General features: G+C 42.4%; 1 protein-coding gene across 4 annotated transcripts in view; it reads left to right on the top strand.

Annotated features, from left to right (window-relative positions):
- Positions 1 to 7,284, top strand: part of UBR1 (ubiquitin protein ligase E3 component n-recognin 1) — a 74,636-nt gene extending 67,352 nt beyond the window's left edge. For all 4 annotated transcript variants that reach the window (XM_033146129.1, XM_033146112.1, XM_033146121.1 and 1 more), the window contains exons 42-47: positions 288 to 396; positions 1,751 to 1,807; positions 2,717 to 2,794; positions 4,823 to 4,993; positions 5,999 to 6,100; positions 6,531 to 7,284. In XM_033146129.1, the coding sequence (XP_033002020.1) occupies positions 288 to 396; positions 1,751 to 1,807; positions 2,717 to 2,794; positions 4,823 to 4,993; positions 5,999 to 6,100; positions 6,531 to 6,672 (659 nt within the window). In that variant the 3' untranslated portion in view covers positions 6,673 to 7,284. The remainder of the gene's footprint in view (positions 1 to 287; positions 397 to 1,750; positions 1,808 to 2,716; positions 2,795 to 4,822; positions 4,994 to 5,998; positions 6,101 to 6,530) is intronic.
- Positions 7,285 to 14,119: the final 6,835 nt, after the last annotated feature.

Below are 14,119 nucleotides of genomic sequence, written 5' to 3'. Positions count from 1 at the left end.
TTAACATGGGGAGGAAGTTACAATTTGTGCATTCACAACAACAGTTCACATTGACTTGCAGAGAAAAATAACTGACAGCTTTCAGTGTGACTACGTACATTCCCTCCACAGCGGCAAGAGTCTTATCCAAAGTAGTTGCCGGCTGTCATTCCAAACTGGCTATTGTCTTCATCTGATACATTTGTACTTTCTAAATCTGCGCTGAGTATTCACTTTTAACAGAAAAAAGATTTTTTTGTGTTAGTTGCTGCACTTGAAGGTACGTCTAACATCTTTTTCCTTTGCAGTCTCAGAAGAAGGCCAATTCAAGGCACTTTGTGGATACTTGTCTCTACCCACCAATCTGTTCTTGCTTTTCCAAGAATATTGGGGTACTATAGAGCCCTTGCTCCAGAGGTATGACTGCTGTTGGGAGAACAATATGTGGGGGTTTTTCAGGTTCTCACACTGAGCATAAGATTGTCCCAACATCTAGAAACTATTGGCTGGGTGAGAAACAGTGGGCTGGGAACCATAGAGTGCAGTGGAATTGAAACTATCTAGTCCAGCCTTTGTCAACTTGGTGCCCTCTGGATGTTATGGACTACAACTCCCACCAGTCTTAGCCCTCACAGGGTTGGTGGGAGTTATAGTTCAGGATGTCCATTGGGGAACCAAGTTGGCAAAGGCTGATCTAATCTAACCCCCTGCCTCAAAGTGGGATCATTTAGCCACCATCATTGCACAATTTAGGCCACTGTGTGTTGTGATCATAGATAAGCCATATGAAGGTGTCTGTTGATTCAGAAGACTTGGAACCAGTTTGCAAAGTTGCACTGGGGTAAAAGGACAGACCCAGAAATGTGATGGGGATGGGCTGTGAGGATACAGAGTGTGTTGATGTGTCTTTCAGGGTAGAGCAGGCATAACCTAAATATAGGCAGCCTGACATATTTCAGATTACTTAACTGTGTTAAATATTAGTTATTATAATATATATTAGCAAAACTTAGTTTTGCTAATATATAAGTGCCTGGTTCTCATTTGTTATCTGAGCACCTTTGCATCAAGGGAGATGGTTCTGCCTTTGTTTATGGCCTTAGGAAAAGCAAATGGGGTTGCTGGCCACAGGGGCGGAGCAAGGGGGAGCGTTGGGGGCGGTCTGCCCCGAGTGCCACCCTGGAGGGGGGGTGACACTCGGCACCACCCCCCACGACTCCCAAGCCAAGCCCCAGCACCCCATCCGTGCTGCTGCTCGCGCCCAGCAGCCTTGTGAGTGGCAGCCCGGACAGACTGCGCATGTGCGGCAGCCCGGACGGACTGTGCTCCGTAGCGCGCATGCACCGTGACGTCACGACACATGCACGCTATGGAGCGGCACCCCACCCCCGGAGGGTGTCCCCATGTTTGCCGCTCCGGGTGGCCAAGCAGCTTCGTACGCCACTGGCTGGCCAGTCATACCAACTCATAATCTTTGTGGGCGTCCAGTGTGCCGAACTGAAAATCAAAGTCAAAATATATAAGAGAATAAAAAAATTGTCCAGTAGCACCTTAGAGACCAACTAAGTTTGTTATTGGTATAAGCTTCCGTGTGCATGCAAACTTCTAATCTGTGACAGGATTTATTCACCACTCCAGGGCAGGAGAGGGAATGATTCCAGTTATGAATAAGAGTAGCAAAACACCAATTTAACTGATAGTTTTGGGGACCAAGCTAGTGATGGACAGTACTACAATATATTATTGTCCTGATGGAGAATTTCACATACAGGTGGTGTGTGGATCCTGCAGTACTCAGCTTTCTGAAGGGGAAAAGTATTGGAATAAGGTCAGTTTTACTTCTTTTTTTCTGAAACAGCAGTTTTGGTTGTATTTGAATATTTATAGCAGTGTGTTTTCATCAGTGCCCCTTGCCCCTTTGCTATTAGATATATTGCTCCCCCAAACATCTGCTCATGGGTAAATACAGAAATGTCAGGAGAGTAGATAACCAAACTCCCACAATATTTCTGTTCTGATAAGAACAGTAGTGCACATGGCGCCAGCTGCATCGTGTGGAGAAGGTGGGTGCTCAGGACAGCCTCTCACACCACCTTCTTTGCCCAGCTGCTGCCACCACCCCATTTTCAATCATGTACAGCCCTAGAAACAAGGGGGAAACGGGGAACACCCAGTGAACTTACAGCTTGGACCAGTATGCCTCGTGCCTCCAGCCAATTTCTTGACATTACGCAGAGCATAACACCAGCTCTCTAGCCTTCTGCTTCTCCTTGAGAATATGGCAAATTCCTGGCTTTACCACTCTGGCCCTAGACTTCTAATAGCATGTGACCCAAAGTGATCTAGGCACGTAGCAGTCACACACTGATCCAATCAGCCCAATTGTGAAACTTTATTAGAAATAAAGGGGAAAGCAAGCAACAGGTCAAACAGAACACACAATGAACCAGAGTGTTGTGGCTCTAAAGTTAGACTAATCCTGGCCTGTCCTCTGCAATATAATTTCTCTAGACTGCTTACTCATAGGCTGAATTCCCTATAGCAAGGTTCTAATGTATAACCATCACTTGCAAGCTCCTACTGTAGAGATCATAGCTGTCTTTCTGTCATCAGCCTTTGCAAATTTTCAATGAAATGTGAACGTTTTAAAGTTCAGCAGAAGAATACTTGATAGCTGTTTCTTTGGTGTGCTTTTGTATCCTGGAGTATCGTAATTCTTCTTACTTGAATTAACTAGGTACCCAAGAAAAAGAAATAAATTGGTGGAGCTTCCAGACGACTACAGTTGCCTTCTCAATAAAGGCTCTCAGTTTAGGTGAGAATTAGAAGTTTCTTTTGTGACTTTTAATGGATTTGTTCTTCATAAAACTGTGTTCTAAGCGATCAAGATACGTTGCATAATTGTGCCAAGAGAATAATTTTAAGGTAGACACAGTGCTTTTTTCTGGGTGGATGCAGGGGCACATATACCACTAAACATTTTGTGACTATAAGTTTGGCCTCATTGAGGGGCAGTACTGTATTTCAATATGAGTAGGAAAATGAGAGTACCCCTTAACCTTTTTTTTAGAAAACAAGCACTGGGTAGACGTATGTAGCCATTTTTAAAAAAAATTGAAGAAGAAGCACAATTTGATTGTGCAAATGGTATTGCAAAAAAAAAGTGGTAAATTGACTTGGTTCAAATATCAGGTTCCCCCCTTGCAGTTTAAGTTTATAAAAGCTAAAGTGGTCTTTAAATTTTGTATATATGGAGGAAATTTATCTGAAATTGTGTATAAAACCAATGGTTTGGAAGCATTGATTCCTTTTATCTGTAGATCATACAATTTTCATTTTAGGATAAGGAGATATGATTGCCACTGGAGTAGTAACAGGTCATACTGACTAACAAAACAGTTAAACTTGTGCAATATTGTTATTTTATTAAGTTCAGAATTTGCAAAGTGCATTGGAAATCTCACTTGCCATCACAACATTTATGAAGTGAATTTTTTTATTTAAAATAATTTATAATCCCCTTAATATTTTTTAAATCTCTTAAGTGGTGTACAGTGTAAAAACATAAACAATATGATTACAACTTCCGTTCCCATTGGGCTCAGACATTAGAACGAGCTATGGTTTTGCATTCCATCTGAACCTAAACCACACCTCCTTCAGCATTCAGAACCATTGGAAGTAACTTTGAAGCATAATGACCGTTCCCCACATTAAATGGGGAGTGGCTTTTGCGTGGTCGCGCGCAGCCCCCTTGGATCCCAGAGCAGCTCCTGCCATTTTGGGCTGGCGTTGCCTTCCCCAGGCTGGATACCTGTGGTCTCCGCCTACCTCAGCCAGCGTCCAATCCCGCCTGTGGGAAGCGTTGCCAGGGGGATTGGCCAGGTAAGGGGAAGGACCACCCAGCCCACACAATAGAAGGCGTAGCTTACCTGGGAAACGGGAGTCGGGCTCCAGAGCTTCTCCCACCCTCCACTCCCTCAATTAACTCTTAATTTTGCAGGTTAACCTCTTTTCCACAGGTACGCAGGCACTGCTATGTCAAGGCCACTGTTGAAGGGCCGGAAAGGAATTTCCCTGCATTGGCAGGTTTCGCCTTTCCCGTAGCAATTCGTCACAACTTGGGCGGTTTCAGGCCTTGGGCGGAATCCTTTAGTCATCTTCCTAAATGGGGGGGGGGGGTCGTGGGGCGGTGACCCCACGTCCCCAGTGCGGTGGCGATACCAGAGTTCCCCGTTAAGGGGGTCTAGGGGGGAGGCATTGACCATACGCCGAGAGGTTGTCATTGCCCTCCCCCTCCAGCGAAGGCGAACGGGGGGCGGGCTCTCTGCTTGAACATATGTTCTCCAGAGCCAGCCCAATCCCCACACATTCTGGATAACCCTGAAGTTTCCCAGATCCCCGGCTGGGGGCTGGGAAGGATAAACACCCAATGCCTGAGCCAAGGTCGCCCTACACCTGAATCTTAATAAAGTTGTGGCCAATTTTAATCCCATAGCACGTTGTCTTGTGTCATTCCACTCAGGGGTCGCCTGGGGTTTGGGGGACTCTGCCTGTCCATGCAAAACTGTACAGTATTTTAATTTGAATGGCATGCTAGTTTCAGAATCAGCCTAGCTATTTTTTTCTGTACATTAGCTGGTATACACATGGAGGCATCCAATTAGAAAAAAGGATATTTTACCATCAAGTTTCTAAAGAAGGCCTGATAAGATGAATGTTAGCAATGAAGCAGGTTTTTGTTCACAAGGCATCTTGGGAAATAGTGTCCTTCTCACATTTTTGTTTTCTAATCTTCCTCTTGGTTCCAAATGTCATTCTCTAGTTAACTTTACCTTTTCAGATGCCCTCGATCCTCTGATGATGAAACCAAGCACCCCGTGTTGTGCCTGTTCTGTGGGGCTATGCTATGCTCTGAAAATACCTGCTGTCAGGAGCTGGTGAATGGGGAGGAGCTGGGAGCCTGCACTTCGCATGCTGTCCATTGTGGTGCTGGAGTGTGCATTTTTCTCAAGTAGGTAACAGTCTAGAGTGTAAAGCCCATTGAAATTAATCGGAAAGATGGGGTGTTGATGTGCCAAATGCCATGCAGATTTTTCTTTTAGACTGTTACAAGAACATTACAGTCATACTTTGGTTGTCAAACTTAATCCATTCCGGGAACCGTTCAAAAACCAAGGTGTGGCTTCCGATTGGCTGCAGGAGCTTCCTGCACTCAGTCAGAAGTCGCAGAAGCCACGTCATTGGCTTCCAAAGAACTTTTGAAAACCGGAACACTTACATCCAGGTTTTTGACTTTCGGGAGCCAAAACGTACGAGTACCAAGGCGTTCAACAACCAAGGTAGACTACTTAGATAGGAAGAGATGAACACTGGTTTTAGCTTGTTCATTTCCCATAATACAATTTAAGACGCTAGAACTGGTGATACTTGGGAATTTCTTTATCTTTAGGATCAGATCATCTTAACCTAAATCATAAAATGGGGCTGACTACAGCAGTCTCTGTTTCTTTTTATTTCCTTACACTATAGCCCAGAGCTGCTCATTAAGGGCAGAAATGTTTTTTGTGCTATAATTGCACATACCCTGATCTGGTCGTTGTAGCTCAGCATCCTACTGTTCACACATATGAATTCAGGGAGTTGAGTAGCTGGTTCATTTTCTCACCTTCCCAGAAAGTCCGCATACAAAAGGATGTTGAAAATTGTTGTTGGCGTCTGTCTGTCTCAGGAGACAGCGCCTGCTGTGTCTGTAGAGGCCGATATAGGAGAGACATGTTTTGTTGCAGCTGGGGCAGATGAAAGTGCTGCAGATGCACCATGGCGTTTCTTCTCTCTGTGCTCCTCCCAGCAGTCATTCCTTCTCTGGTCACTGCCAAGGATACTGCTGTGTTGGAAATATCAGGCTTTAAATAGGCAACACCATTTACTGTGTTTACATATTCTTCAAAGTGAATGGTGTACTGAGACCACTGTCGTCTTGGGGGCTTTCTCTTTAACATAGCTGTTTCTCCTTCAGAATCAGGGACTGCAAAATTATCTTAATAGGAGGGAAAACCAGAGGCTCTTTCTACCCTGCACCATATCTAGATGAATATGGAGAAACAGACCCAAATCTGGCGTAAGTAGATGCTTTGCTCTGTTGCCTAGGAAATTTCACTTTGCTGCTTTTTATGTTACCTTATTATGCTTTTTTACTACAATTATCTGATGCCAAAAATCTGGCAAATAACCTTCTCTTGGTATTTTTAAGTAACTGTTTGGATGCCTTCTGACTGTTCTTACCCTTTTCAACATAAACATGCATTTACAATGCCAGTAACTTGTTGTTTGACTGCTTAACAACAGAGGCTTTTGTTGCTAGCAAAGGTTCTTGGGTGAGACTGGTGGCTAGCCATAAATGCGAGTTAACTGTGATTATTCACTGTTAGTAGCTAGCATGTTGTACATACATCAACCTAAATATGTCAGAATAAAGCAAAGTTAAAAGTACTTGCCACTTAGATTTCTCATACCCTAATGCATATATTCTTCTTGTTTCTCTTCCAAAGGCGAGGCAATCCTCTGCATTTGTGTCATGAAAGGTACAGGAAACTCCACTTGCTCTGGCAGCAACACTGCATCATAGAAGAGATTGCTCGAAGCCAGGAAACTAATCAGATCTTCTTTGGATTCAACTGGCACCTGCTCTGAGTGTCAGACTCTTCTAGTTTACTATGGCTGAGTCTCTTTAAAATTTACACATGAAATAATAAGATGTTTATTTTAAGGAGAAATCCCTAGCCCACTAAACTAAACAGTTTTTGGTGGGTCAACTTTGCTTAGAGAAATACGCATGCACACAACCTCTCAGTGTGATTACTGATTGATCAGAACCAGAAATTGCTGGGTTCTGTAGAAGCGGGTTGGTCAGTGGATGTCTTTGGGGGAATTACTTTTCCGCCGGAGTCTGCTTTTCATAGGACTAACTTAGGTGCTTCAATTTTACGCCTGTCATCTTTTGATGAAAGGATCAGATAATATTTCCCTTCATGTATATCAGCAGCAGTTCAGAATAGAACTGCTATTACTTAAATGGCTCCAGTGCATCTGAATATGAGAACAATGTACTTAAACCTATTTAATCCTTCCTTCCCCAACTCTGCATCTGGCTTCCTCCTCCAGCTTAGCAGCACTCAGAGTAGCCACACCCTGTGACTGGCGTGGTCTGTGACTTATTCTTAGGGGAAGTAGTGTTACCAGGCATCTAGTAATCCATAGGAACCGTGTGAGGATGGAGCAGCGCAGGTAAAAATTGCACGGGGGGGGGGGGGTTAGAAGTTACTGAAACTGCTTTGAGACTTGTGAGCACCTGTTCACTGATTAAATCGCCACAAAAGCTTCCAGTTAGCTCTAACCCATCAGAAGGTCAATGTTTTGCTTTTGGCATAGCCAGATGAGCACCTTGTAACTGTAGTTGTTGTGCTCTCCAGCATTGCAGCCCAGGAGTTTGGCTACCTGCTGCCATGGGTAGCCAGATGTTTCCCCATAGCAACCTTTCTTACTGTGGACCATCATAGGCCTCAGACTGCAGCAAAATAAGCCATTTAAATGAGCACCTGCTCTCAAGCAGCTACTGACACCATCTTAGAGGTTAATAGGAACAATTAAATAAAAATGGAAATTAGTTCAGTGTATGTACAAAGGGCTTTTCATTCAGTTTTATGTTTTTGGTTCTGTGGAGACTTCGGTGACTGCATGTCTGGTTTCATCATGCTGATTCCACAAACAAGTTGTTTTCACAATAGCTCTCGAGGGTGCCCCATTTATAGAAGTTGATATTGAAATGTTGTAGTCACATCATCTTCCTTGTACATTGATTATAGCCATAACTATGTCAGAGGGGCATAGTGATGAGAGAGGAAAAACTTTCCCAATAAGCCTTTTGTAACTATCCCCTTCAAGGAATCATCCTTTTTTTTTGGTCTTAAAAGTAAAATTATCCTGATGGTGCATTTTATTTGTGTACTCTAGCCTTCCTACTTTCTTTTTGGGGTCTTTTGTGTATATTTTTAAGATTTTAAGACTGAGGATAAGAAAATGTGTGGGTTTGTGTGTGAGAAAATAAATGTTCTGAGTTTTTTGGGGAAAAACCCATCTCCATTTGGCAAAGAAAGAAAACATGACAGACAGTGAAATCCAAAGATAGGATTTCACATTGTATAAATCCTAATTAGTGCACTGATGAGTTATCACTGTTTATAGGATAGTGGGTGGTGGAGCCAAGGCAGCCACACTTACCTGATATCCTGGCAGTGGAGTTTCCGCTGCCTCCCCGGAAGTGGGAGGGGCAAGGCAGCATGGAGGTCAGCACTGTGCAAATGCACTGGCAGAGCCACTATGGCATTTACAGAGCACTGATCTTCCTGTGGCCTTGCACTTCCCAATTCCCCTCCTGGTAAGCAGCAGAGACTTCACTGCCGAGTGGTAAAGTAAGCACCACTGCCCCGCCCCACTGTCTGCTTCTGAACTACAGAGAGTTAGACTTTTTAATTATGCTTTGGTACCTGGATAAATTCTTCAAAATCTTTGTTTGCTTATCCTTGTGCATTTCAAATAGTGTCCGGAATATTGCCATGAAGATTTTGTTGTTTTCTTGGATAGTTTTCTGGGTATTAGAAACTCTGCACATAAACATCATTTTTGGAAAATTCCAAACAGAGGTTTACGCTGGTTATAGAGGGGGGAAACAGTGGTTGCAAAAACATGTGTGCTGAGATTACTGCAAAATGTTCCAGAAGCACTGCATGGTAAGAAAAGATTAGATAGTGTTCATGGTGTCTTGGTCATGTTCACTCTACTGTGATAGGTTTGGATTATATATCCATTTGCTCATACTATTATACTTTGGATTTAAAAGGGGAACTATGCTTGGACTTGCCATGCCACTGTAGATTTAGCATGTCCTCAGTGGTAGCTCTGTGTTAGTGCAGGAGGATCTCACCCTGATTTGGACATCCTGCTCTATTTTTCTTGGGTGGGTGGTTCTCACACATGGAAGAATCACTTTTCCTCTCCCAATCAAAAATAGCGATGTAGCAAGACCCCTCATTCAGCATGGTAATTGCAAAGAGAGGCTTGTAAACAGATGTCTAATGAGGAGAATGTGAGGGCTAATTTCACTGCGAAGTTCTTAAACAATGGATTGGTTCTTGAAAACAATGAGCATTATTCAGGCAGCACCTTGGTTCCATTGGTTCAGTTAGAAAGTTAGGTGCATTCTTGATTTTGAAATAGGAAATCACACTTTAAAATGCTTTACACTGGTTGGATTGTACTCAGCAAGATTAGTTTTTAATTCAGTTGCATGTGAACATTGCTTTTTGCTGATTTCAACAGTGTACAACCACAGCAGCTAGAGGTGAACATCCCTAGTCCATTAAAGGAAGCTAAACGTTCACCCATTAGCAGAGGGGAGAGGAATGTTGGGGATCCCAAATGTTGGCTCCTTTTCTTGCTGAACAACCAGTAACTGGGATTCTAGCTCCCTTGAATGGGTCTTGTGCAATCAAGCCCTGCTGTCTGATCAGATTGAGGAATAATGCAGGCAGTTGATGTTTGTGTGCAGTTTTCTACCCAGCTAAGGATACACATATAGGAATATAGTTGAACAGTGTTTACTCCAGTGATCAGTTTTTTTGTTCAGTTTACTCTGATTTGTTCAGTTTACTCTGACTTGAGAAAAATTGGAGGCAAAATGAACAAACTAACTTCTCTTCTTACATGTTTTTACTTTTCTAGCAAATAAGCTCATGCACAGATGAGAGTGAATGGTCATTTTTAGTTTCATTAATTACTATGCAGTTTAGCTCACTGTGAGGATTATTTGTATTTAGTGAACACACAGTGCTAATGCCACTGACAGGAATCATAAGGAAGATGAATGGAGTTTTATTTACATACATGCATATATTGTTATCCTTTAATTGCAAAAATGTAAATTTGAGCCTTGTATAATGTTCTTGTCCTTTTAAAATATCTTGTATCTGTATATTTAAAAAGGAAATAAAGTAACTTCTCATAACTTGTGGACTTCCATTTCAAAATGTTATGTTTCTAGACAACTGTAATGGATGATATCTGGTAAGGAAAATGAAGAGACAAGAGCTAAGAAATCATCAGCCAATATTTTAATGCCACCTTTTGCCACAATACTGAAGTATATCAACCAGGCAGAGAGATATGGCCAACATTTTAACCAGAAATTACACCTGTGTCTTCCTTAAAAAACAAACAAACCCTAATCTGTCATATAAACAGCTATGTCAGTAATACCTGTGACTGGTGCATACTGGTTGCCTGTTATAACAAGAGTTATAAGCACTAACTCAGTGTTTCCCAAATAGCTGATACGTGAACTCTTCCCCACCCCATAAAAAATTGATGTAACATTTTCATTGCTTAGTGCCACAAGAAACTCTGTATGTGAAACTGCCATAACGTAACAAAAACTACAGAGAGGCATTAGCTAATCACAGGTCACAATATTTTAAGAGGAGGCAGCGGTTCACATTTCAGCTATATATCATCAAGGGGGGTATATAGAGTAAGTATATGTGATGTATATACCTGTCAAGTGAGTGGATCTTGCGTTGGTTCTTATATAGGTGCCTTAAGACCAGTGTCTTAAACTGTTTGAACGCAGTGGATCTATTTCCATGTATGGCAAGGTGGTGTTTTTTTTTTTTAAAGTGTTGCTCTTCCTATTTCTGATTGACTTACACATTGATGATAAATAGGAGCAGAAGCCTGCAACAAATCGTATTTATTTCTGTATCTGAGCAGATGCTGCAGCTTACAGACTTGCCTTGCTAATGCCATCTGTGTCTTCTCTAATGAGAATTCGAATAAGGACCGTGCTGCTATTTGAGTTAGTTTTCCTTGGTTGGAACACAAATATTTCTAAACTCTGGAAAATGTTGGAAGTATCATTGTATTAGGTGCACTAGGAAAGGCTGACTTGCTCATTTTACATTAAAAAAAAATAAAACGAGAGATTACTTAACAGTTAAAGCTTAATTAATCCGCGTTAAGTGATCCTGGTTATATACTCTTACTTAACTGATGCGCCTTGCTGGGTCAACCTTATTTGTGAGAATTCCAGCAAGCTCTAGGTAATAGATCAACAGAAAACTGGCTATGGGCTGCAGTCTGCCTACCCATGGTTTCCAACCTGTCATAATCTTGGTACATGAGCACTTAGGAGATACTAAACAAAAGTGTATGAGAAAGAAGAAAGAGAAATCACCCTTAGAGGTGTCATCCTACAAGCAATGCTGAGACTATTCTGGGTTAGAATCTTTTCTGCCAAAGATTCTAAGGAATATGCCTGCCATATCTTCAAGTTACTCGTCCCCTCACTTTTAAACAAGTGTTGCTGCTTTAGTGTCCACGAAACCTTTTTGAAAGCCTTGCCAAGTCTCTGCCTGTCTAGTTTCATTTCTGGGTGACTATTGCTTACTTCACATTTATAACAAGAACTGGCTGGTTGTCCTTTTAAGAGCTTGAGAACATGTGAGGCTTGCATGACTTTCTATGCGTGACTTGAATGGAAATGCAGAGGAATATTGAGTAAGCTGGCTGGGGTTGATTTGTGTTGTAGTCTAACAACATTTGGGGACCCAAGATGGAAGAGATCCTTTTCAATTGGTGTTTCGTCCTGGTTTTGGCACAGAAACTGCTATGGTTGCCCTGTATGATTACCTCTGTTGGGAGAGAGACGGGGAAAATGTATCCCTGTTCATTCTACGCAACCTCTCAGCAGCTTTTGTTTCCGTGGGCTATGGTCTCCTTCTGGAGCAGCTGTCAGAGTTAAGGGTGGGTGGTACTGCCTTTCCTTGGTTCCAGTCATACTTGCGTGGACGTTTCCGGAGAGTGTTCTTCAGCCCAGTGGAGCCTTCAATGTGGGGTTCCCCAGGGTTCAGTTTTATCCCCTATGCTGTTTTTGTTGGAGATTCATTCCCCGTGTCTGCAGTCATTAGATTCTTATCTATCACATGACTGTATGTTTTGATTCCACAGAGTGGGAAGTGACGAAGACAGGATGTTTGTGTTACTGTGTTCCGTGAAGTGGGACTATTGTCCTTTGTTCTTTCTCTTTGCTGTCTGATGCTAGAGAGGGAGGGAGCCATGTTGCAGTGCTCTGTGTGTGTTTATGTGTAAATAAAGTAGATTAGCCAAAATTCTGAGTTGCTGAGTTCTGTTATGCAACTGCGGATCCCTAAGTGTGCTAATGTCTTCTGGCATTAGTCGCTGTGATGTTCGGGCAGAATAAAGCTTTTTAAGCTCCCGAACGATCGCCCAGGAGGGAGGGAACATGCCTGTCGGGCATGTGTCTCTGCCAGGGTCCTACTCATGTGTAGAAACTCCTGACAGTTTTAACATCTACATGAAACTGCTGAGTGGAGTTATCCAGAGATTTGGAATATGTTGTCAGCAATATGTTGATGACACCCAGCTGTTCTTGACCTTTACCTCTGCAGGAGAGGCAGTGGACTGCCTCTCCCTCTGTGAACCAACCCAGACCCTCTGAGGCCCTTCTTCATGTGCCCACTCCATGAGAGGTCCAGAGGGCAGCGACATGAGAATGAATCTTTTCTGCAGCGGCTCCCTGCTTGTGGAATGCTCACCCCAGGGAGGTTTATCTGGGGGTCTTTATTACATATCTTTAGGCACCTGGCAAAAACATTTTTCTGTAACCAGGGCTTTGTCTGATTAAACTGTCTATGACCTATTAAATGTGTTGTGGGAGGAGAGTTGGTGCTTTGTTTTTGCTTTCTGTATTTTATGTTCTCATTTTTATGTTGTGAACTGCCCTATGATCTTCAGATGAAGCCAGTATACAAATTAGATAGATAAATTATCTATCTATCTTGTATACTGTCTGAAGATCACAGGGCAGTTCACAATATAAAAATGAGAACATAAAATACATAAAGAGAATGGTCCTAAAGAAGGATGCTGGCCCACAAAATCTCTGTCTAGATAACTTACCAACCCATCCATCCACCGGAGAAAAAATAGGAAGAGGACTTGGCAATTTCCAAATGAGTGATGCATAAAGCTACAAAAAGGGTCTCTGCAAGTCTGCAACTGGGCTCATGAAAGAAAATCTGACATTCATGCTGATGAATTTGAAGGGTTGGTGCCAACCTAGCAGTTCAAAAGCATGCCAGTGCAAGTAGATAAATAGGTACCACTGTGGCGCAGAGGCGCAGCATGGGGGGTGTCATGGGCACAATTTTGAAAGGGCACAAACAGGCACCCCCACAGCAGGCTCCTTCATCAGAGCCTGACTCCACGCCAGAAGGAGTTGCACCTAATCACTTGATTCGTGTAATCATGTATGTAGCATTAAGCACAATTAAGTTACCATAAAAAGATTGGTTCGCCATCAACTGAAATGGTGATTTCAACACCGCCTGAGGTCAGTTATCTGAGGTGACTACTAGTAATCCAAATATGTCCAGAGAAACTGCTCTTGCCCCCAACTCTGCTCCCTAGAGCTCGTGATTTGCAAAAGGGGTTGAGCTGCAGCTGCCATTCTTCAACAAATTACAGGTAGGTCACATGTCTAATAACGAGTGATTTTCTCCTTACTGCACAATCTGCTACTGAGAAAATTGGGAGAAAATCAGACTAAATGATAATAATGGCCCCTTGTGCAGGAGAAAGCAGGGTGCAATTTCTCCAAGTATCCTTATAGAAGAATGAATGGACACACACACACTTTCACGTAATTTAAATGGATTAATTTTATTTGGACATTTTCACCCTTTGCAAGTGCAAACCAAACATTATATTTACAAAAACTATACTAATAGATAAACCGAGCATAATCTCTTTTTCAGTCTGTAACTTCTGGGTTGTTGTTTTTTTTGAAAAAGAGCAGAGTGAAATAGTTATGGATTTACATATTTTCAAATTTTAAATTATGAGCTACTGGTACCTAGAAGCATAACCAGTGTTTTTCCCCAGGGGGTACTCAAGGATACACAGTACTGGTACCTCTTTGTTGTTAAAAAGTGTGACACTTACTATAACAACGTCATGGTGAGTACCGGCACCTATTTTTTTAAGAAAAAAAGCATTGAATTTTTTA

The sequence above is a fragment of the Lacerta agilis genome, chromosome 1, assembly GCF_009819535.1.
Source record: "Lacerta agilis isolate rLacAgi1 chromosome 1, rLacAgi1.pri, whole genome shotgun sequence".
Lineage (NCBI taxonomy): Eukaryota > Metazoa > Chordata > Lepidosauria > Squamata > Lacertidae > Lacerta > Lacerta agilis.
The sequence above is the reverse complement of the archived record's forward strand: the minus strand, read 5'-3'. Positions and strand labels throughout refer to the sequence as shown.